The sequence below is a fragment of the Pseudorca crassidens genome, chromosome 6 (assembly GCF_039906515.1).
Source record: "Pseudorca crassidens isolate mPseCra1 chromosome 6, mPseCra1.hap1, whole genome shotgun sequence".
Taxonomy (NCBI): Eukaryota; Metazoa; Chordata; class Mammalia; order Artiodactyla; family Delphinidae; genus Pseudorca; species Pseudorca crassidens.
In genome coordinates this window covers 25,242,653-25,266,075 of record NC_090301.1, presented here as the reverse complement: position 1 = coordinate 25,266,075, position 23,423 = coordinate 25,242,653, and the positions used below count along the sequence as shown (strand labels likewise).

The following is a 23,423-nucleotide window of genomic DNA, read 5'->3' as shown; positions in this document are numbered from 1 at the left end:
CTCTGCATAATTATTTTGAGATTTATACATGTTGCTGTATCAATATTCATGCATCTTTCTTACTGAGAATATTCCATTGCACGGATATGCCACATTTTTTAAACCAATCACCTATTGCTAGACATTCAGACTGTTTCCCATTTGGGGCTATTAAAAATTAAGTTACAAAAAAAAAATTAAGTTACAGTGAACATTCACTTACAAGTCTTTGTATGGACATACACTTTCATTTCCTTTGGACAGAAATGGCTGGATAATATGATAAGTACAGGGTCAACATTTTAAGAAACTGTCAAATTGTTTTTCAAAATATTTGTACCATTTTACATTCCCAACAGCAATGAACTCAACTCAGGAGCTGAAGTTTCCTCATATCTTCATCAATATTTGGTATGGTCTGCCTGTTTAATTTTAACCTTCCTAATATTATGTAGCGGTATCTCATTGTGGATTTGATTTGTATTTAAATGATTAAAGATGTTGAACATTTTTTAATGTGTTTATTTGCTATCCATATATCTTGTTTGGTGAAGTGCCAACAAATCTTCTGCCCATTTTATATTGGATTGATTGTTTTCTTACTATTAAGCATTGAGAGTTCTTTACAGATTCTGCAAGTACTGTTTCCTTGTCTTAGCCTTGCCTTTTTGTTCCTTTAACACTGTCTTTTGAAAAGTAGAAGTTTTTAATTTTGGTGAAGTCCAATTTATCAATTTCATCTTTTATAAATCGTGCTTTGGGCATCATATCTAAGAAACTTTTGTCTAACCCCAAGGTAACAAAAGTTTTGTCTGCTGTTATCTTTTAGAAGCATTATGAGTTTTGGTTCATATGGTCTATGGTCTATTTTAAGTTAGCTTGTATATTATACTGTATTAGTTAGGGTTCTCCAGAAAAACAGAATAAATAGGATATTTTTATCTATATCTATATCTACATATTTTATATAATTTGTTATAAAGAATTGGCTCACAATTATAGAGGCTGGGAATTCCCTTGTCTGCCATCTACAAACTGAAGACCCAGGGAAGTCCATGGTACAGTTTAATCTGAGTCCAAAGGCCTAAGGACCAAGAGCACAGATGGTTTAAGTCCCAGTCCAAGGGCAGAAGTAGATTGATGTACCAGTTCAGGAGTCAGGCAGAGAGAGTGAATATGTTCTATTCAGGCCTTCAATGAATTAGATGATGCCTATCCACTTTGCTTCACTCAGTCTACCAATTCCAATGCTAATCTCATCCAGAAATACCCTGCAGACATATTCACAAGTAATGTTTAACCAAATACCTGGGCTCCCCATGACCCAGTAAAGTTGACACATAAAATTCACCAACACAGGTACTAGGTAAGGATCTATTCCTTTTTTTCTTTTCTTTTTTTGCATGTAGATATCCAATTTTTCCAGGACCATTTGTTGAAAATACAATCCTTGGGCTTCCCTGGTGGCACAGCGGTTGAGAGTCCGCCTGCTGATGCAGGGGACACGGGTTCGTGCCCCGGTCCAGGAAGATCCCACATGTGGCGGAGCGGCTGGGCCTGTGAGCCATGGCCACTGAGCCTGCGCGTCCAGAGCCTGTGCTCTGCAACGGGAGAGGCCACAACAGTGAGAGGCCCGCGTACCGCAAAAAAAAAAAAAAAAAAAAATACAATCCTTTTGCCAGTAAATTTCCTTTGCATATTTGTTTAAAATCAGTTGTCCACATACTTGTAGGTTTATTCATAGTTCTCCACTCTTGTGTTGATCTATTTATCTCTCCGGGTATATTTTCTCACCTTTAATCTATATGTGTTTTTATAGTTGAAGTTTGTGTCTTGTAGGCAGCATATAGTGGGGTATTGCTTTTTTAATCTAATCTGACAGTCTCTGCCTTTAATTAGGGTATTTAACCACTTACATTTATTATGACAATTTTGGTTAAAATCATTGATCTTACTGTTTGTCCAATCTGTCCTCTTCCTATTTTCCTCTTTTCATGACATATTTTGGAAAACCAAATTTTTTATGACAACTACACACTCCTTATTAACCCATCCATATTTACTTTTAAAATTCAAAGTGGAATTACTTGCTGTTTCTTGTTTATAGACAAATGTTTTCATATAAGATTTCTCAAAAATGACCCCAAATAGCCTCCAAGAACCCCACAAAACTTTATTGAAAATTATAGCTCCTTTTATTCTGTTTTAGCTTATTTACTTTATAGTTATCATCCTAAATGACAGATAAATGTAATTTTAAAAGAATCTGAGGGAATAGTGACTATACAGAGCATTTTCCTGTATAAAGGATTGTTGTTCTCATGTTATTAATTATTCTAGGTAACTCATAAAGTTTGTGGACTTTGCTTAATTATGATTCTCTCCATGTCTTAAATAATCATTAAATTGAAATACCATATATCATAACTATTTTTCTCTTCTTTTGCGGAAACTCTTGAAAAGTTGAATGATTTGATGTTCTACTTGGGAAAGGCTGACAGTTTATCTGTTACACTGATTTTGAACTAATAGCAAGAGTTCTTTCCTCTGATTCATTCATAATGCAGAGAAAGAGGGTTCTCTCACTGTACAAAATCAATGTCAGTAGAAATGAAATCTTAACATAGGTCTCATATCACTGATTCCTAGATGTATAAATGACTTCCCATTAATTTATAAAGATGTAAGGAGTAAGAAAGAGAATTCAATCAAGCTGATTGAATATAATGTGTAAAATCAAATTTTCATATGTACATTTAGTACATTTATATACAATTTTTATATATACTTGTTTATGTGATAAACTATTATCAGAAGAAAGCTTGAAGAGGGAAAAATAATCAAAAGTTATATTATTAAAAGCAACTTGTAAAGGCAAGTAGAGTATATTCAAAATCATACTGCACAGTATCATGAATCTCTGACTGTTTGTATTCATCACTTTCCTGTCCTTGTAGAAAATATAATCAATGCCTCAAATTCTTTGTATATCAACTTCTGTCTAAGACCCTCACATTTGTTTTCAGTTTCTTCCTTTAGGATGTTGACAAGCCATCAGTACACCCTTGTACTGCCCATTTCATGATAGTCCATCAACTTCTTGATCTATTTATTTCACCACCTCACATTAATTTTTTCAGGTGTGAAAACCTCTCACTCTTGTCCTTCTCCCTTAATTTTCTGTTATCTGCTTTGACATTAGTTGAAAAAGAGAGTATTGGCTTCACGCAAACTCCTACCTTCTTTTCTGCTGCCTACTACCTTCCTTAGTCTGTATTCAGATGCTCAATTTCAGAGCAGTTTTGCATCAGGGAAACAGTACCTATTGGAGGAAAGCAATAATACAAACAGGAAACCATAATAATTACTTTCTTCTCACTCTTTCCAAATGACTAGATGATGGTATTCAAGGCTGGTTGATCATTTTCTGCAGAGTGAAAACATGGGAAGTGTCTCCACAAAAGGCCAAGGAAAATACTTCTTTGAAGTTCTTGAGAGAAAAGAAGTTTTCAATCAGTACCAAGAATTCAACCACTCTCTGACCTCCCAGAGTGATAGTTCCATAGGAAGGAGTAGAAGGGCCTATTCAATGGCTTACAGTTTGAAACACCATTATAAAGCTCTCTAAAGAAACTTTAGCAATGTAGTTGTTAGGCAACCTTTAACTTCTCTTTTTTTCTGGAAGCTGTAAAATTGTTTTTTCTTTATCTCATCTGAATTATACCTATTAAATTATGTCTATTAAAATTTTGGAGAGATGATAATGTGCTTAGTATTTTGACGTTTACAGAGAATATTGAACTTGCTTTCGTTAAAATAGAGGCAAGCTTAAATAATGGATCTTGCTACTTGTGCTGCACGTGTGAAAGTAAATGGATTAGCTCAAAATATTGAAATGAAGTACCTGTCTACAAGCACAAAGGCAGAAAAAATATCTTCTCTTTCATTGTACAAGACTACCTACGTATGCTGTTTGCATTAGTTACCATATGTAGAGGCATGGGTTTGACTTGAAATGTATTTGGACAGATACCATTAATCTTTTTCTATAAAGCCTGAAAAATATGATTTAGTTGTAACAGTTCAGTTTTTCTGATCAGGTCAACATAGGTTCAAATCCTTACGCTATGACTAGCCATGCAGCCTTGGGCAATTATTTACATATTACTTATCTGTAAAGTAAATAATCTACCTTTCTGGGTTATGATGAAGATTAGACATCATATTAGTAGTATACAATGCAGGGTTATTCATCTAACTAAGCCCTCAATAAACATACTTAAGAGAAATGTGGAAACATACAAGTATATCCATGTGTTTACTTTTAGAAGTATTTGTTGAGAAACTACTTAGTTTATACTGGACATTGCTAAGAAATGGGGTATGATGGAAATATGAAATAAAATACATATTGTCTCTATGTAGGGATTACAGTCCAGTTAGGAAGACAGCATTAGATAAATAATCATTTATATTGTATAATATATATTTTTTTGAGAGAAAATATAGCAGTTGTCCTAACCTAATAGGTAGGTAGCATTAGGTCAGTCCACATAAAGAGGGACAACAATGTGAGATGAGAAGGATAAATAGGAATTATTAAGCAAAGAGGGCTAGGGGAAATTGGGGATTACAAGTCTAATCAAGAGAGTCTGACCAGTGAATAAGATCAGTGCTTTCACAGAACCGACTGCACATGAGCATTGAGTGGGAAAGTAATATCTGATGAACTAGCGAGGTGAAAAATGGCCAGATTATGTAGGACCTAGTGACCATTTAAAGGGTTTTCTGCTTTGTCCAAAGAGTTGTGGGAAACTGATGAAGGATTTTAAGCAGGAGAGTTAGGATCTTATTCTTAAAATATCACTCCAATTGCTTTGAAGGGACTGACTTAAAAACATGTTTGAACAGTTGGTGGCAGAGAGAAAATAGTGAACTGTTCAGAGATAGGCATATGACCCAAGCAGGGTCAACTTTCCACAATACAGATGCTGGGAGAGAGAAAGTAGAGCTATTTTACCTGTACTTATAAACTTTGTGAATTCTCCAAGCCAAGGCCAAACATTTTTAATGAAGAAAGAGAGCTGGCCTAAGAAGAAAGCAGAATCGGGCAATGTCGAAGGACTGAGTCCAGGTGATGTTGTTTAACCCCTAGATCCATCTGTGCCTGAAGGAATATCCCTTGCAATTCTCAGTTCTGTGAGCTGATATGCTCTCTTGTTTGCTTTTATTTTCTATTTCTTTTTTGCCTTTTAATTATGCTTATTATTTTCTTTGTTATATGAAAAGACTTAAAGCTTATACAGTTATGGCCAAGTTTTATTTTTTCCAACTTTACTGAGACAAAGTTACTTCTAACATTGTTTAAATTTAAGGTATACAATGTGATTTGAAACACATATATATTATAAAGTGTTTATCACAATAAGTTCAGTTAATACGTCCTTCACCTCATGTAATTACCATTTTGTTATTGTGGTGGTGGTGAAAACATTAAACCTCTATGTTCATAGCAACGTTCAAGTATAAGATAGAGTTTTGTTAACTATATTTGCTATGCTGTACCTTAGATGCCCAGAACTTATTCATCCTATAACTTAAAGTTTGTACACTCTGATCTGCATCACCCCATTGCCCCCACTCCTCAGACCCTGAAAACCACCATTCTACTCTCTGTTTCTATGAGTTTGATGTGTTTAGATTCCACATGAAAGTGATATCATACAGTATGTGTCATTCTCTGTCTAACTTAACTCACTTAGCATAATGTCTTGGAGGTCCACCTATGTTGCCGCATATGGCAGGATTTTCTTCTTTTTTATGGCTGAATAATATTCTAGTGTGTGTGTATGCATGCACACGCACATGTGTATATATGACACATATTCTTTATCCATTCATCTGTTGACAGACACATTGTTTCCATATATTGGCTATTGTGAATAATGCTGCAGTGAACATCAGGATGCAGAGAAGTGGGATTGCTAGATCATATGGTAATTCTATTTTTAATTTTTTGAGGAACTTCCATACTGTTTTCCATCATGGCTGCTTCAATTTACATTCCCACCAACAGTGCACCAGAGGTCCCTTTTCTCTATACCCTCACCAGCGCTTGCTATCTCTTCTCTTTTTGATAATAGCCATTCTAACAGATGTGAGGTGACATCTCATTGTGGTTTCATTTTGTATTTCCCTGATGGTTAGTGATGTTGAGCACCTTTTCATGTACTTGATGGCATTTGTATTTCTTCTTTAGAGAAATGTCTCTTCGCATTCTCTGCCCATTTTTTAACCAGATTGCTTGTTTGTTTGTTTTGTTACTGAGTTGCATGAGTTCCTTATATAACTTGGGTATTAATGCCTTATTAGATATATGATTTGAAAATATTTTCTCCCATTCCATGGGTTGGCTTTTCCTTTTGTTGTTTTTGCTATGCAGAAAATTTTTACTTAATGTAGTTCCACTTGTTTTTATTTTTGTTGCTTCTGCTTTTGGTGTCATATCCATAAAGTCATTACCAAGACCAATGTCAAGGAACTCACCTTCAATGTTTCTTCTAAGAATATTGTGGTTTTGGTCTTATGTTTAAGTCCTTAATCCTTTTTTTTTTTTAACATCTTTATTGGAGTATAATTGTTTTATAATGGTGTGTTACTTTCTGCTTTGTAACAGAATCAACTATACAGATACATATATCCCCATATCTCCTCCCTTTTGCATCTCCCTCCCACCCTCCCTATCCCTTTGCATTCATTTTATGAGTGGCATAGGACAGGGGTCCACTTTCTTTCTTTTGCATGTGAATAGCCATGTTTTCCCAACATCATTTTCAAGAACTATCCTTGCCCCATTGAATATTCTTGTCTCCCTTATCAAATATTAGTTGAACTTATTTGTGCATTTATTTCTGGGTTCTTCATTCTGCTCCACTGGCCTATGTGCCTGTTTTTATGCCAGTACCATACTGTTTTAATTACTATGGCTTCCAAACATTGGGGATATTATTCAATTTTCTGGACATCTGTATATTCATCTGCAAAATGGTGATAATTATACTTTACAGGGTGGTGGTGATGATTAAATTAAACTATACAGGTTGAGTCTGGCACTTTTTCTCTACTTAGCTAAATATTGCAGACACCTAAAATCAGTGAGAATAAATGGATTATTCAGTAAATTATGTCAATATCCTAGCCAAATTAAGATTTTTTAAAATTATGCTGTACCAAAACTTCTAGATGGATTAAAAATTTCAATATAGTTTTAAAGTACTAGAAGAAAAAGGATAGACTATGCCAAGATCATAAACATAAAAAAGAGAATGATGTATCCATTTAACTAGATAAAAACATAAAATGTTTGTCTATCAAAAGACAAAATTTTAAAAAATTGCATATAGAAGGAAACTTATACACAACATATTTAAGACACAAAAATTTAATGGATTTAATTTATGATGAGTGTTTTCAAATCCAGAATTAAAAAATGGATAAAGCTTATAACTATGTAATATACAAAAAATAAATAGAAAGGATCAATCAACACATAAAAAGAGGCTCAATATCAACTAAAAAATATAAATTTAAAAGACTTCTTTTTCATATTTCTGATCACCAAAATTTAAATTCATGGATAATATCAAGTGTTGTAAAGAGTAGTGGAAAATATTCCTTATCAAACATTGTTTAGGACAAGTGTAAACTAATCTAGTATTTTTGAAAGATGACATAGCAATATATACCAAAATTTATTATATATAACCTAATTTCACAGAAATTCCACTTTTAAGTGTTTAGCCCAAGGAAATGATTGCATAGTACAAAATTTTTTATGAACTAAGATTCACATTATGGCAGTACTGATATGAAAAATAGAAAATAAATGAAATTACCATTAATATGGCACTTATTCAATAAATATTTTTATACACAGCTTACTTGAAATTATATCAAGCATCTTTTAGGACCAAAATGCTATGAGAATGAAAATCAATTACAGGAAAAAAAAACTGTAAAAAAACACAAATACATTGAGGCTAAACAGTGCACTACTAAATAACCAACAGATAACTGAATAAATCAAATAAGAAATTTAAAAAATACATAGAAAAAAATGACAATGAAAACACAACCGCCCAATACGTATGGGACACAGCAAAAGCAGTTCTAAGAGGGAAATTTATAGCAATTCAATGTCACCTCAAGAAACAAGAAAAATCTCAAATAAACACTTTAACCCTACCCTTAAAACCACTAGAGAAAGAAGAACAAGAAAACCCAAAGTCAGTCAAAGCAAAGAAATCATAAAGATCAGAGCAGAAATAATTGAAATAGAAATGAGGAAAACAATAGTAAAGATCAATAAAACTAAAAGCTGGTTCTTTGAGAAGATAAACAAAATTGATAAATCCTTAGCCAGACTCAACAAGAAAACGAGGGAGAGGACACAAATCAATAAAATTAGAAATGAAAAAGGAGAAATCACAACTGACACTGCAGGAATACAAAGGATTATAAGTGACTACTGCAAACCAGTATATGCCAATAAAATGGACAACCCCGAAGAAATGGAAACATTCTTGGAAAGGTAAAATTTTCCAAGACTGAACCAGAAAGAATTAGAAAAAATAAACAGACTTATCACAAGCAATGAAATTGAAACCATAAATAAAAATCTTCCAACAATCAAAGTCTAGGACCAGATGGCTTCACAGGCAAATTCTATCAAACATTTAGAAAACAGCTAACACCCATTCTTCTCAAATTCTTCAAAAAATTGCAGAGGGAGAAACACTCCCAAATTCATTCTATGAAGCCACCATCACCCTGATACCAAAACCAGAAAAAGGATACCACAAAAAAAGAAAATTAGAGACCAATATCACTGATGAACATAGATGCAAAAATCCTGAACAAAATACTAGCAAACAGAATCCAGCAGCACATTGAAAGGATCATACATCATGATCAAGTGGGATTTATCCCAGGGATGCAAGGATTCTTCAGTATATGTAAATCAATCAATGTGATTCACCACATTAACAACTTAAGGAATAAAACCCATATGATCATCTCAATAGATGCAAAAAAAGCTTTCAACAAAATTCAACACACATTTATGATAAAAACTCTCCAGAAAATGGGCAGAGAGGGAACCTACCTCAACATAATAAAGGTCATAGGGCTTCCCTGGTGGCACAGTGGTTAAGAATCCATCTGCCAATGCAGGGGACACAGGTTCAAGCTCTGGCCCGTGAAGATCCCACATGCTGCGGAGCAACTAAGCCCATGAGCCACAACTACTGAGCCTGCGCTCTAGAGCCCGCGAGCCACAACTACTGAAGCCTGTGCACCTAGAGCTCATGCCCCGCAACAAGAGAAGCCACTGCAATGAGGAGCCCGCGCAACAAAATGAAGAGTAGCCGCTGCTCGCCACAACTAGAGAAAGCCCAGGTGCAGCAACAAAGGCCCAACGCAGCCAAAAAAATTAATTAATTAATTAATTTAATTTAAAAATAAATAAATAAAAAATAAATAAAGGCCATATATGACAAACCCACAGCAAGCACCATACTCAATGATGCAAAACTGAAAGCACTCCCTCTAAGATCAGGAACAAGACAAGGATGTCCACTCTCGCCACTCTTATTCAACATAGTTTTGGAAGTCCTAGCCATGGCAATCAGGGAAGAAAAAAGAATTAAAGGAATACAAATTGGAAAAGAAGAAGTAAAACAGTCACTCTTTGCATATGACATGATATTATACATAGAGAATCCTAAAGATGCCACCAGAAAACTACTAGAACTAATCAATGAATTTGGTAAGGTTGCAGGATACAAAATTAATGCACAGAAATCTGTTGCATTCCTCCACCAACAGGGAAAAATCAGAAAGGGAAATTAAGGAAACACTCCCATATACTACTGCAACAAAAAGAATAAAATACCTAGGAATAAACCTGCTTAAGGAGGTGAAAGACTTGTACTCAGTAAACTATAAAACACTGATGAAAGAAATCAAAGATGACAAAAACAGATGGAGAAATATACCATGTTCTTGGATTGGAAGAATCAATATTGTGAAAATGACAATATTATCCAAAGCAATCTACAGATTCAATGCAATCCCTATCCAACTACCAATGGCATTCTTCACAGAATTAGAACAAAAAATTTTACAATTCGTCCATTGTTTTGTTTTCTAACAATGATAAAAGCACTATTATAATTAAAAAATAAAATTATTTCAATTTGAAAGGTAATTATGAATATAGTTTCTCTCATTTTTATGTGGTTTTAGGTGTATATGTGCAAATATTTAAAAAATAAAGATGTCTGAGTTCAAATGTAATTCAGATTACGAAGGTTTGTTGTATTTATCTCTTCACTGTTTATATTCTGGTGTTAAAAATTTATGCTTAACTATTTAAAGAAACTTCAAATACTTTTATAAACCTACTATAAAACTCCTTCCAACCAGCACTGTTTTGTCCCTACCACAACCATACAGATAAAGGGGGTAGAAAATGTTCCAGCTTTTCATGTCCTAGAGTTTCTCTCAATCTCAATCTCTTCAAACCATAAAGACATCTGTATGTCTGCTTTGAAAATTCTGACTTAAAAGAGTAAGATTGCTCAAGCTATGGTCACACTTTATAGATGAGGTGAGGTTTTTCTTTTATTGTCATTGCTGTTTTAAATCATGTTGAACTCCAAAAAACACTTAAAAATCAAGGTTGATTTTTCTTTTAAGCTACCAAGCCAATATACAGATTTAGATGAGAGTATTTTATGGTGACTGTGTGTTTGCGTTTATGCGTGTAAATGCATGTGTAAGTGTCCGAGGGTTGTGTACATGTGTATGTGTTGTGTGAGCATATGAATACACACCTTATGCTGTACGTCTGTGTATCCATATGTCTTGTAATGAATATGTGTGTGTGCTCATATATGTCTTGTGTGTGGTATATTAAGAAAGAATGTCTAAAAATGCAATATTTAAGTACATTTAAAATGAAGCAAATATTTGTTTTCCTCTTTGCAGATAATACTATGGATGATAAAATGGCCTTAATCACATGTGGGCGGCCATTGTAGGTTCAGTGTAAACATCAGCAGCACATCTGAAGTCAAGTTTATAGGATAATTACATTTCTGAAAATGCAGGATCCAATGTACTATGAGACCGAAACCCAAATTTTGATAAATGGATTTCATGCAAAAATTGTTTACTCTAAGACGTTAAAAATGAAAAATTATATGCTTAATATTAAATTATAGCACCACAAAACTGCTTTCTTCTAATTGCTTCATTTCTTCCTGAAACTGTAAAGTCAACTATAAAATATGTTCATGGTTTGAAAAGTGGATAAACATCCAAGAGACCTAACACTGAAAGTTGAAGAAAATGTTAGATTTTTAATTTATTAATATTATTTATCGTCTTTTGTTTTTTTTCAAAATTTTAGAAGTCTTAAAGAGATACGGAATAATTACATAAATTTTTCCTATCTTGCTTTTTCACATTTAATTTCTTTCCACATTTTCTTTTCCCATTTGCTTTTTATTCAGGTTTACAAAAGGTAAAAGAAGGGATTTGTGAAATGATTAAATGAGTTAAAGAAAAAGAATGTTTTTCTCTCATTCTTTTATTGTTTCTTAGTTTTTTTTTGTTTTTTTTTTTTTGTCTTCATACCTAAATCTTACCTTTAAAAGGTAGAGGTACTATTGTTTTAATTTCATTTTGTTTCATTTTTTGAAGTAAGTGAAAGAAAAGAAGAGTATAACCCTAACTTAGGGAAATATTTATAAGTTAGTGTTGAAAAAGTTTCTATTTTACTTCCATGAATAATCTACTTTGTCTGGGGCATGTACAAACACAAATATAGTATTGTGGGATAAGAAGCTTAAGTAGAAAAAAAAAAAAGCAAGCTTTCTGTCAGGTTTCAGAAATGTATAAAACCAAGGAAACAATCTAGGCTCAATGAAAGGATAAATCTCATTCAATGTGGACATGCATATTTTGATATATAACAATATTTTATATTTCTTGATTCTATGAGGAACAGAAGAATATATAAGAACTTAAGTTCACTCAAAACAGGAATCTCATGTTGCAATAGGTCTCTTTTCTCTGGAAAATACTTTTCAGGATCCAAAAGAGCTAAAATGTGAATTCCTCACAAATTATAAGTTATATTTTATAAAAATTGCTAGCCTGAGCTGCCTTAAACCCTTTCTGGTACAAGGTGGGGTATAAATTAATTAATTAGTTCATGGACTACTTGGTAAATTTAAATCATGTTGGCCTCTTAAGAGTTTACATTTTTTAAGAAGTCCTATACTATTCATTCACATACTTAATGAACTTAATCATTATGTATGTATACCCTTGTGATTGTTCCAATGGTGAGATTAAAGAAGCAAGAAGACTTCCTAAGAGCAAAATGTTTCTTAAGAAATGTGACTTTTAAAAGGACTGACTTATCATGACCACAACAAGAATATACATTTGTAAACAGATTCTTTGAATTCTAAGTCATTTTATTTTGTATTTATTATAAGTAAGTCACTACTATATGCATAGTAGTAGCACTTATAGGATGCAGAATAAAGTAATACCCAGGAGAAAAACAGGGAAGAATTAAGTATTAATCATTGGAGTATCAAAGTATAAGATGGGAATGACTTAGTTATATACTCATGAAAACATCATTTGCTTCTGTGTAACAAAGAAGTGATGGAATGGATTAAAAAGTAGTAAAATACACGAAAAAAGAGATCACTCCATGCCTACAAAAACACATTTATGAAATGAAGTTTAGCAAACTACTGGAACAGCATTTTTACACATTTCAGAAGAACACGTCTTTTTTTTTTTTTTCACCACTCCTAAATGGCAAATACTTTGTTATTCTATGTTATCAAATTCTCTGAAGCAAAAAATAAACAGAAAATATAATAGAGTGGATTTCCATAAATTGATTGGATCCAAGGAATTACCCAGGATGCTTATTAAACATTTAGATTCCCAGGCTCCACTTACACCTATTGAATCTAAATCTCCACAGGAGGGTTCTTATGATTAGGCAAGATTTGAGAACATGAAATACATTATAAAAACATGTAATGTATTATAAAAAGTTACCCATTTGATTATTTTATACCAACCTTTTTTAAGGGTTGAGAAAAAGACGGCAACAATTCTGACCCACCACTATGTTTAACTGTTTGGTCCAATGTAGAATGAGAAAAAAAATGTTTAAAGTTTCTAGATTTTTAATGTTTGGGTAATGTACTTACTACAGTTTTCAGCTTTCCTGTTGTCCCGGATCACTATTCTCTGGTTGATTGTGCTGAAGAGCGTTGTCCAGTTAATGGTATGATAATAACACAGGTTGCTGTTGTCAGTGATATAGATGTTTCCTGCACTGATTTCCTTCAGGGATTGGAATTGCAGAGAAGTGATGCCCTGTTGCTTGAGGATAAGCAAGGAAAGGCCACTAAAGAGAGGGGAGAGGAAAAAAATGGAACAGTAATAATTGTTTTCTGGCCATGACATGCATTCTTGAAGTAAAATAAGGATGTCATATCTTACTCCAAAAAGAATGTTAATAGAGTGTAAAAAAGATTGAATTAATAAACCTGAGATACAAATACTATTTTTTTTTTTTCGGTACACGGGCCTCTCACTGCTGTGGCCTCTCCCGTCGCAGAGCACAGGCTCTGGACGCGCAGGCCCAGCGGCCATGGCTCACGGGCCCAGCCGCTCCGCGGCATGTGGGATCCTCCCGGACCGGGTCACGAACTCGTGTCCCCTGCATCAGCAGGCGGACTCTCAACCACTGTGCCACCAGGGAAGCCCACAAATACTATTTCTTTACATGCTATATGCTGACTGTTTTAAAAGTAATCACTTGAACCCCCCCAAAAAAGCCCATCTTTTATAATTATTAATATCAATGATATCTCTGTCTCTGTCTATATATGTACCACTGACGTATCTGCTCACTGCCTTCCCTCCTAACCCCTGAATCTTAAGTTCCTCAAGAATTAAATCCTGTTATTAAGACTAAATAATTAAATAAATGTTTATGGGGTGACTGTTCATCTACCCAAAGTAAGACATTAATTCAACTCTAACTACTTAATAGATTTAGACACACTTTCAGAAGGTAAATACCTCAGAGAATGACCATAGATATTTAGCTTTAATTTATACCTCAGAAACCAAAGCGTTAATTGTAATACTTGAAAAATGTATAAGGATAGGAGATGTTAAAAATTAAAGAGAAGAATAAAATTAAACTAAAAAAAAATACTCAGAAGGTTTGGACAAGTGAGAAAGCATCTCTAAAAGTTAAATAACAACTACACTGTAGAAACAAATTATCATTTCAAGGATGTTGTTTTCTCAACATAGTCCACATTGTAATTAAATTCTTTGTCCATTTTCTAAAGACTAAATGTGTTTCCCACATTTCAATCAACTTATGAACATTATTTTATATTTTGGAAATCAAAGCTGTCCTCTAAATTTGCTTTGCTTTTAGTACTCAGATTTTTTTTCATGTTTTATATATACACATGCATGGAGAACTATAATATACAGATATATAACGTGTGTGTGTACCCAAATGGGATGTAATTCACTCTCTCAAATCTTTGTTCCCATCATAACCATCCTTAGTTGTTGATTACAACGTGAGCATAATAATGCCTTGACTTAGATTTATAACACTTTATTCATTTGGTTCCATATAGCACTTGAATAGATTATATCTCTCAACTATCCTTTTTTATTAAGCACTTTTCCCCTTTACATTTTAGAACCTCTTACAGATATACCTGTTTTAATAGCAAAATTCAATGGACTTCCTGTGAACCATTATTATAGAATATTTAATGACAGTATTGACTTTAGGCATCTTTCGGATTTAAGTAGAAAAATTATCAAGGTCTCCTTATATAAATAGACTTTTAACGGTTCATAAACAATAATTTTGTGCAGATGAAATCTGAAGTAAAATAAAAACAGTGGTTTAATAAATATTAAAACATATATTTTTCTTATGTGAATAAAAATATTGACAGAACTTTAGAACAGTATCCTTCTGAGCCCTGATTATCTGTCCATTATTAACCAGCACTGCATGTAGCATAGTGGACCAAATTCTAAAATATCAGCGCTGTGATGCTTTGTTCAAATGATAGCTCCAGAGACAAAACGAGAACCTCCTGGAAAAACAGCATTTGTATCCCATACACCGAAGTCATTACAAAGTCATTCAAGTCTATCTTTTAATTATGATAACATATGATCAAAATGAAGGTTCAGTTTTATGGTTCACATCATGTACTCCACAACTGCCAAACACTAAAATTACTTTAAGTGACAGGCAGTTGATAAATCAAGTTGTATACTTTAAAGCACAATCAGGGGTATTTTTCATTGAGTTTTCCTTTAAAATTTAAAGTGGAAAACCAATATTTCTAGAATCAGTAAATCAATGAGTCTGATGGCTATAACATAATGTACACATGATTCAGAGACCTGTAACTTTGAATATATACACCTACCTATAGAGTACTCTTCCACCAATGGTCACCAGGTTAGAAAAAACACTGAAGTCAGTCATGTTTGGGGGCCATGATTGTATGTTCAAGAAACCTACAAAAGATAAGGGCAGTAAAATAATTCAGAATATCATTGTCTCAGCAACAGTGTTTAATACCAATTATTCTTAAAATATGATGAAAATGGGAGGTAAGGAAAAGGCAGCAAATATTCCTATTTTTGAACCATTCTGTATCATATTTCTTCTTCCAATATTCAGTGTCTTACCCAAAGTTTCTGGGCTACAATACTCAATAGATGATGAATGTCAAAATAATGAACACCAAGAATATATACATACAGAATCATATAAGTGTATGGTTTAAAGATTTAAATGATTCTTAATTTGATTTATTCTTCTAAATGGAAAAATTATTTAGTCTAACTAGACAAAGAGTTTAATTTCTCTGAAATCTTTTGCCACCTTATCTGTACATTTACAACATCAGCTGTCTGTCTTGCATTTTAAGACATTTATGTATATAACTAAGCCTCCTTATTTGATTTTACATTCTTTGATAGCAAACCCATGTCTGATTCATGTCTATGGGCCCCATATCATCTACTATGACAGCTCTGAACATATCAGGTCCTCAATAAACATGTGCTAAATGAATCCTACCTGCTACCCATCCTCAATAGTACTTGTGAAAAGTAAATAGAAACACATTGATTCAAAGATCCACTGACATTTGCAAAAACAGTAACATCAAAATTTCAAGGATTTTTTTTTAATTCCACAGATTTCAAAATGTGCACAGATGCTAAGGAACTAAGACACCCATCATTTAAAATAATACGTGTTTTCAAGACTAGAATTTGCTTTGAAAATTCCAATACTATGTAATATTTTTAACAAAAGACTAAAATTCACATAGTTCATAGCACAACAAACTCACTTTAAAAATTACCTGTTATCTCTCGGACTGTCCGAAACACGTTCAGTTTCTCTGGGTCTATGGCTTCAATTGCATTGTAAGGGTCCCTAGGGGAAAAAAAAAAAAAATGAAGCCGAACTTAAAATTAGATAAAGTGGTGAAAATATGAGAAATGTGACAAAAATTATTTCATTCCAATTGAATTTTAATTAGCAATAGGAAGGTTAGCAATGTTTTATCCAGATTTTCTATGCTAGATGTGGAAGGGGATTAAAAGGTACTTTCAGGAAATTTTGATGACACAGATTATGAGTTCTTCATTGAAGGCTATTCTAGATCCAGAGGAACGGTTCAATTTGACTATCCTGAATAAACCTCCAAATATAGCAATTCCATTCATTAACCACTTTATTTTGCCTTTAAAAGTTTATTCTCAATTGGAAAAATATACACTGCAAATAAATTATGTTATGGTGAGAATAATTGCCTTTTGGGTTCCTCAAAGCATACTAAATTGCTAACAGAACCTGTAATTTCATAAGAAAGGTGAAAACAAATACAGGAAGTAAACTTTTTTATTTTTCTGTATTTTCACATTTATCTATCAGGGCAATCTTGTTCCTATCTGTTTATTTATGTTCACTTTCATATGACAGGAACTATTTGCTTCCCTCTATATGAATCATACTAACATTTGAAAATAAAATTTACCACAAATTTAACAATACTCAAAATGTGTTGTAAATTTTGGGGATTTTTAAAAATATAATCTCCTAATGCATAAATATATTTTTTGTAATTAATGTTATTGATACATAAATGCCCTGTCTTTACAAAAATTAATATAAAATACCTTTAAAATTAAATATTTAATGGAATTTTTCAGAAGTTTTCATCTTAGGAAAATATTTTTCATTTATAACATCCTGCCCATACAAAATAACTACATTCTTGAATATTAAGCCAAATATAAACATAATATTAAACATTTCTCAGTAATTCAAGCAATACTTTCAGATTTTCTTAAGTAATATTTAGTAGTTTTTCTAGGTTTTATTACTTTAAAAGGTGCTCTGTGCTATTTTGGGCAAGTAGAAACCTTATATTAATATATACTCTTCAGAGAAAAATTAAATTCCATTCACTGGTCATTTCTCCAAGAGAGATCAAACGTTCTAAAAACAAGGAATTAGGCTCTTTTAGCAGTTTGTATCCACCTTTAGCAATCAACTGAATTTTATCCTTGTACTGGATATCTGTTGTTTTACCAGTCTCTGAGAACCTTCTTTTTCACATGGGGAATAAACACTAGGATACATGATCCATTGGAGGCTATCAGTCAATGTGCTCCACAATCCCCTGACAAACAGATAAGCATATGGCCTCTCTTCTAAGAATCTGATTCTGAATCCACCAGCATTTATTCATCCTGGCATTAGAGCCTTGAAAACATTCTCTATTAGTTCAGCAAACTTGATCTCTGGAACCACCTTTTACTGGCTCTCTCTGCTTGATTCATCAGCATATTTTCTATACTGTGAACCATCCCATATCTTTTAAAAGAAAAAAAAAATCTTGCTTAATGAAATTACCGCTTCAAACTGAGAAAAACTAAGAAGTTTAATCAATACATTGTGCTACTAGTTTAACATGGTATGTTATAGAAGGCTTGGAAACACTATAAATGAGTGTCCCCATAATTCACACATAAACAATTAAGATTTTCCTTAATGTGACATGATTATCTTTCAAAAGCTTAAAGTCTAAATTAATATTCTAGCAAACTTGCTCTATTTGTAACTGAAGATATATAGAATGAATATCTATGCTTTCAGTGAAAATGGAGCCACAAAATTAGGTTCATCATGCGGGAAAATTCTGGTTGCTATCATTTTCTAATGTGCAAAGATGTCTGCATGCACATGAAATATCAGCTCTGCAGTAGTACAATGAACTTTCAACATTTGTTCTTTGATGAAAAGCAGTGTCTAGAATAGCTCTAGCCATATAATCAAATATTCCTGCTTTACTGAGAAACACTCAAAGTTCAGGTCAAGCACACAATAATGGGGTCAGTCCAAACCTTTACTGAGAACACTTCCAGGTTGCCAGGAATGAAATGAATTCTGGACTGTTCACATGAAGCCCAGCGGACCACAGAAATTTTATCTACTTAATTTTAGAGATTCAGGACTCTCATAAAATAAATTGACAGAATCCCACTTACCAACTTAAAAGTACCCCTAGGGCGTTCCACCCTACAGCCACTTGAAATCCATAGATTTTAAAATTGAGAACTTGCCTAGCTAAATTCAGGACCATGAAAAAAAACATTATGTCCACCCTGTTATTGGGTTGGGTGATCCAAAATAAAGCTCAGGATAAAGAGAGAGAAACATATTTTCATAATTCCATAGAAATCACGTTATTTTTTTCACCAAGCTCATTATCTGTTTCCCATTGTCTATCATCATTACAGTCGATCATCTAAGTACTTTCTTGTTTGTGTCACACTGTGACACAGCATGAACATGCTTATTTGGTGAGCATTTTATTGCTCTAAGCATATTCACAGGGACATTATTAGACATGACAAGACATGAAAGGGGATCCTATGATAACCCTGAACGCTGAATTTTGTCTGCAGTTCCCATTCTAAATAAGGAAATAAGAATGCCTAGTTTATTTCTAGCAATGGTGGTATCGTGCTATAAACTGAACATTGAGCTCTTTTATGTGTTAACATTTTAGTTGACAACTTCACAGTAAATTTATTTTTTGCAGAAATTTGTTTTTGAAAAGTACACTCTTACTTAATTATGGGTTTTTCATTTCTATTAAAGAAATACCCTAGCTATTTTAATCAAACCATACATCCTATTAAAAACGAGATAGTAGAAGATTTAGGGTAATGGAAATTAAGTGAAGTAAAAAATTTTGTTAATTTACTGAAAGCTTTGTTAATAATACCTCATGTTATTCATCTTTAAAATCTCTCTCTTTGTCCATATGCACACACATATTACATACATGAATGCACATATGCCTACAAATAAGTGTCTGAGGCCTACTCAATTAACTTTATATTAATACTTTCCTAAAATGAAAGGGAAAGGCTTCAGAATATGTTTCATGTTGGCAAGAGACTAGGAGTGAGGAACATATCATATTTCACATATATATTTGTCCTGGAAAATGCCTTATATATTATGCTTAAGACACAATAATATTAATTATAATGTTAAATTTAAGTGCTATAATTAAGGACAAATAATAATCATCTGAACTAGGAAGTATGACATCGTAAAGTAAGGATTGCCATGAAAATAACTTTGTCTTTATTTGGTTTCCGGTAGTCTATGAGATATTATCTGTTGCACTATATGCTGTGCTATATACTAGATATAGTCACTGAGATTTTCCTCTTGAAGTGCCTTTTTCTCCTTTTTTTTAACTTTCTTTTGTTTCGGGGGTTTAGCGATTTTTAACTTCTATTTTTGTTACTTTTCAATCTCTCTCTTTATCTCTCTCTCTCTCCCCTTTCCCTCCTTTACTCCTTCCCTTCCCCCACCTTTTTCTTTCTTTTTTATACCATTTATTAAGGTTTACTGTATGCCAGGCACTGGGCTGAACACTTAAAAAAATGTATATTTTGTTTTATTTTGAATCTCCACAACAACCAGAGGATGTAGGTTTATTATTAACCCAGTTCTCAACTTTACATTGGAGTTGTTTGACATGGAAGCCACACAGCTCAATACAGATTGTCCATGGTGGAGCCGACTGAATGTGTCCCATCTCAAAATGGTAGTACCACCCATCTCCAATAGATTGTTGCCATGTAAACTAAGAGTAATCACATGCACATTTTTTTTTAAAGAGACGTTAAAAATCTGGATCTTATTTTAAAAAACAAAACAACAAGAAACACCTCTTAGACCAAATATAACAGAAAGTGAATACATACTATTACAGTTTCTGGCACAGATCCATATTAAAAGCTATATTTTCAAGTAAAGAAATGCTTTATGTAGTAAGACCTACAGTAATTTATCTGAATGGAAAGAAACGCTTTGTTCTATTTCTCTTATTGTTCCTATTTGACGTATTTATTCATAATGTGTTAAATTGTTTTGCTTCTAGAAATGATATATGTTTAGAGTAATCGTTTGAATTGAAATATGTGAGTGATATTTTTTATCTGTAGCCCGTAGCACTAATGTTTAGGAACTAAGTAGTGATATATACAAATAGATAAAATATAAAGTAAAAATATTGATATTTTCATTACAGTTGAAAGGATGCAAACTTGGTCATTTTCCCAGTTAAAAACAGCAGGTGGTTCTGTAATGAAGGGGCCCAGAAAATGTTACAATTTTTATTGCTAAAATGAAATTCATTTAATAGATTTATCACTAACTTCCCAAGTCTAAAACAGAAAAAGATGCAGCAAGGCAAAGAAAATACCTGAAAGCTCAGAATTTCAACTTACTGATTTGTTTTCTGTGAGATGCATTAATTTATGTTGTTTTGAACTAATTGGTTAGGAATTTGAATGAAATTCCCCACTTTGTCCACTGATACTGTTTCCCTAAACATATCCACAAATGTGCCAAGCTTACTGAAATCTATGGATTTGAGGAAAATGTCCTGTAAATACATCTTAGCTTATATATAAATCGATATTTTTAAATCTAAGTTGTCACCAAATTCATAATCTGGATGTACCCCCAAAATTTGTTTTACTATCACTGCTGGTGAAATCTGGCATTTGACTTTGTTGGAAGAAAGCATTAATGTGTAGTGGAACTCTGTTTCAAAAGGAATCAAACAGACAAAACTACAGAATCTCTTAAGCTTTGTCTGCACTTCGTAAAACAATTTTCCACAAAAATGTAATACTGACCCATGAATACCAGTGACTAGGAAGATCAAATTCCCATTGATTTTGGTGCAGTTTATGAATTTGTCGATGTTACTAGAATCCACGGTCTGAGCTGACATCAATGATCCTGTGCCAATGCCGTCACAAGCTGTAGAAACAAGATGCACAATTAGAGAGTTGAGAAAATTTTTCTTTAGTCAATAAATTATTGCATTTTTATTATAAAATAACAGTATTTTTTCATTATAAAATGAAAAAAAATATCATCACCTTTTGGGCAAATGTCAGTACAAGGTTTACACATTTTAATCCCATTTTCTTCTACTTCCATCTTGGAACTAGGGCAGGCACGCACACAGGAACTGGAATCGACCACGAAGTTATCTGATAAAAAAAAAGGTAAAATTAACAATAATGTTGAGGTTCAGCAAAAGATTTTAAAACAAGATATTTTAGGGTTTGAAAATTATTTTCATTTGAAAATGATAGTATGTATGTTTCTTTCCCTAAAACAACTCTGTCTAAATATCTCCACCTGAAATAGCATCTACGAACACCCACATTCAAATCCAAGGGCAGTGTGTGTTAACAACTGGTACTTGCTTGACTATTGCTCCACATTCTGAATTGCCCCCAAGATAGTGAATTTCTTTTATAGACTTAGGAAACTGCATGACATTTAGTTTGTGTTTTTCGTAGTTCCACTTCATTTCATGTCATGATGCAAGTTTGAAGTCTAAAAATACTTCAAGTTACATGAAGCACAAATGAAGCTGAAGTTAAACTGCCTTGGATGAAGGGAGTGCACTTCATATCCAAGAAGAAATGTTTAAAATGTGTTCATCTTTCATTGGAGTGCCGTAGAAACTGTCCCATAGTTTTACACGAAGAAACAAAATGAAATTTGAAAGGGCAGTGCTTTAGGAAAGGTATATTAACTAAACCAGGAACATCTAATTACCTGACATGGCGAAATGTTTAGGAATCCAGTGGTCTGGAATATGCCAGAACATTCCCTCCCAAAAATAAGGACAAATTTTTGCATCTAGGGCCTCCCACGATAAAGGGAAAACACAATACCTGCTAGGCTGCTTTGGGTTTTGAAGGCAGCATCCTTCCATGTTTGGAAAAACTGCTTCTGGCCCAACATTCAGTAGTCTAGAAGGCTTCCGACCTTGAAGGGGGCCCAGAGCAGGAAAGGCACATGATGCAGGTCCAGGCTGGGGTACAAGCAATTCTGCTACTTGGATCACAAAACCCAAGAGGCTCTATGACATTAGAAGTATCTCTGGCGGGAAGATATGCCACGTGGAGTTATGGCAAGTCCCGACCGGGAAATCCCAGCTGAGACCTCTAGGAATTATACACCATTTAATAAACAACTCCTGACATACTTCTGGGTCCTGGCAGAGATAGACTACCTAACCATGAGTCACGGATTGATCTTGTAGCCAGAATTGCCCATCACACACAAGGTTTTGTTAAAAACCATCATAATGTTGAGCAGGTCCAACAGCAATCCATTGTAAGATGGAAGCAGTACATTTGGGATTGATGTGAGCAGGGGTAGACGCACGAGTAAACTGCATAAGCAGGTGGTCCAAATCCCCACGTCATCCACCACTGTGCTGGCACCTTTCACTAAGCTCATACCCATGGCTGCATGGGGACCAAGAGAGGGCACGTATGACAAGCTGACAGAGGAAGACAAAAACTAAGCTTGGGGCGTGGGTGCAAGCAGCTGAAAATGGATGGCAGCTGCCCTGCAGCCTCAGTCAGGAGTGGACTTGAAATATAGTGGCAAGGAAAAATCCCACCAATGGGCATAGTTCTGGGTAGTACAAATGATCCTTTACTTTGTAGGGAATAAATAGGAGTTTAGAATAAATATGAACTCATGAGCAGTGGCTTGCCCTAGGAGAAGAAGTATTGGAAAATCTGGAATTGGGATTGAAGGGAATCTGGGGTAGAGGCATATATATGAATCCATGAGAGTGGGTATAAAGTGTGAAGATCGTTGTATTCCAAGTTAATATCCACTAGAGGGCATCCACCACAAA

The 23,423-nt window shown here is 33.7% G+C and overlaps 1 protein-coding gene across 1 annotated transcript in view; it reads right to left on the bottom strand.

Annotated features, from left to right (window-relative positions):
* ERBB4 (erb-b2 receptor tyrosine kinase 4) overlaps positions 1-23,423 on the bottom strand; it is a 1,112,967-nt gene that overhangs the window by 289,815 nt on the left and 799,729 nt on the right. Inside the window, exons 8-12 of the mRNA XM_067740710.1 lie at positions 21,634-21,747; positions 21,385-21,511; positions 16,512-16,585; positions 15,564-15,654; positions 13,287-13,486 (exon numbers count right to left, since the gene is read on the bottom strand). Of these exons, the coding sequence (XP_067596811.1) occupies positions 13,287-13,486; positions 15,564-15,654; positions 16,512-16,585; positions 21,385-21,511; positions 21,634-21,747 (606 nt within the window). The remainder of the gene's footprint in view (positions 1-13,286; positions 13,487-15,563; positions 15,655-16,511; positions 16,586-21,384; positions 21,512-21,633; positions 21,748-23,423) is intronic.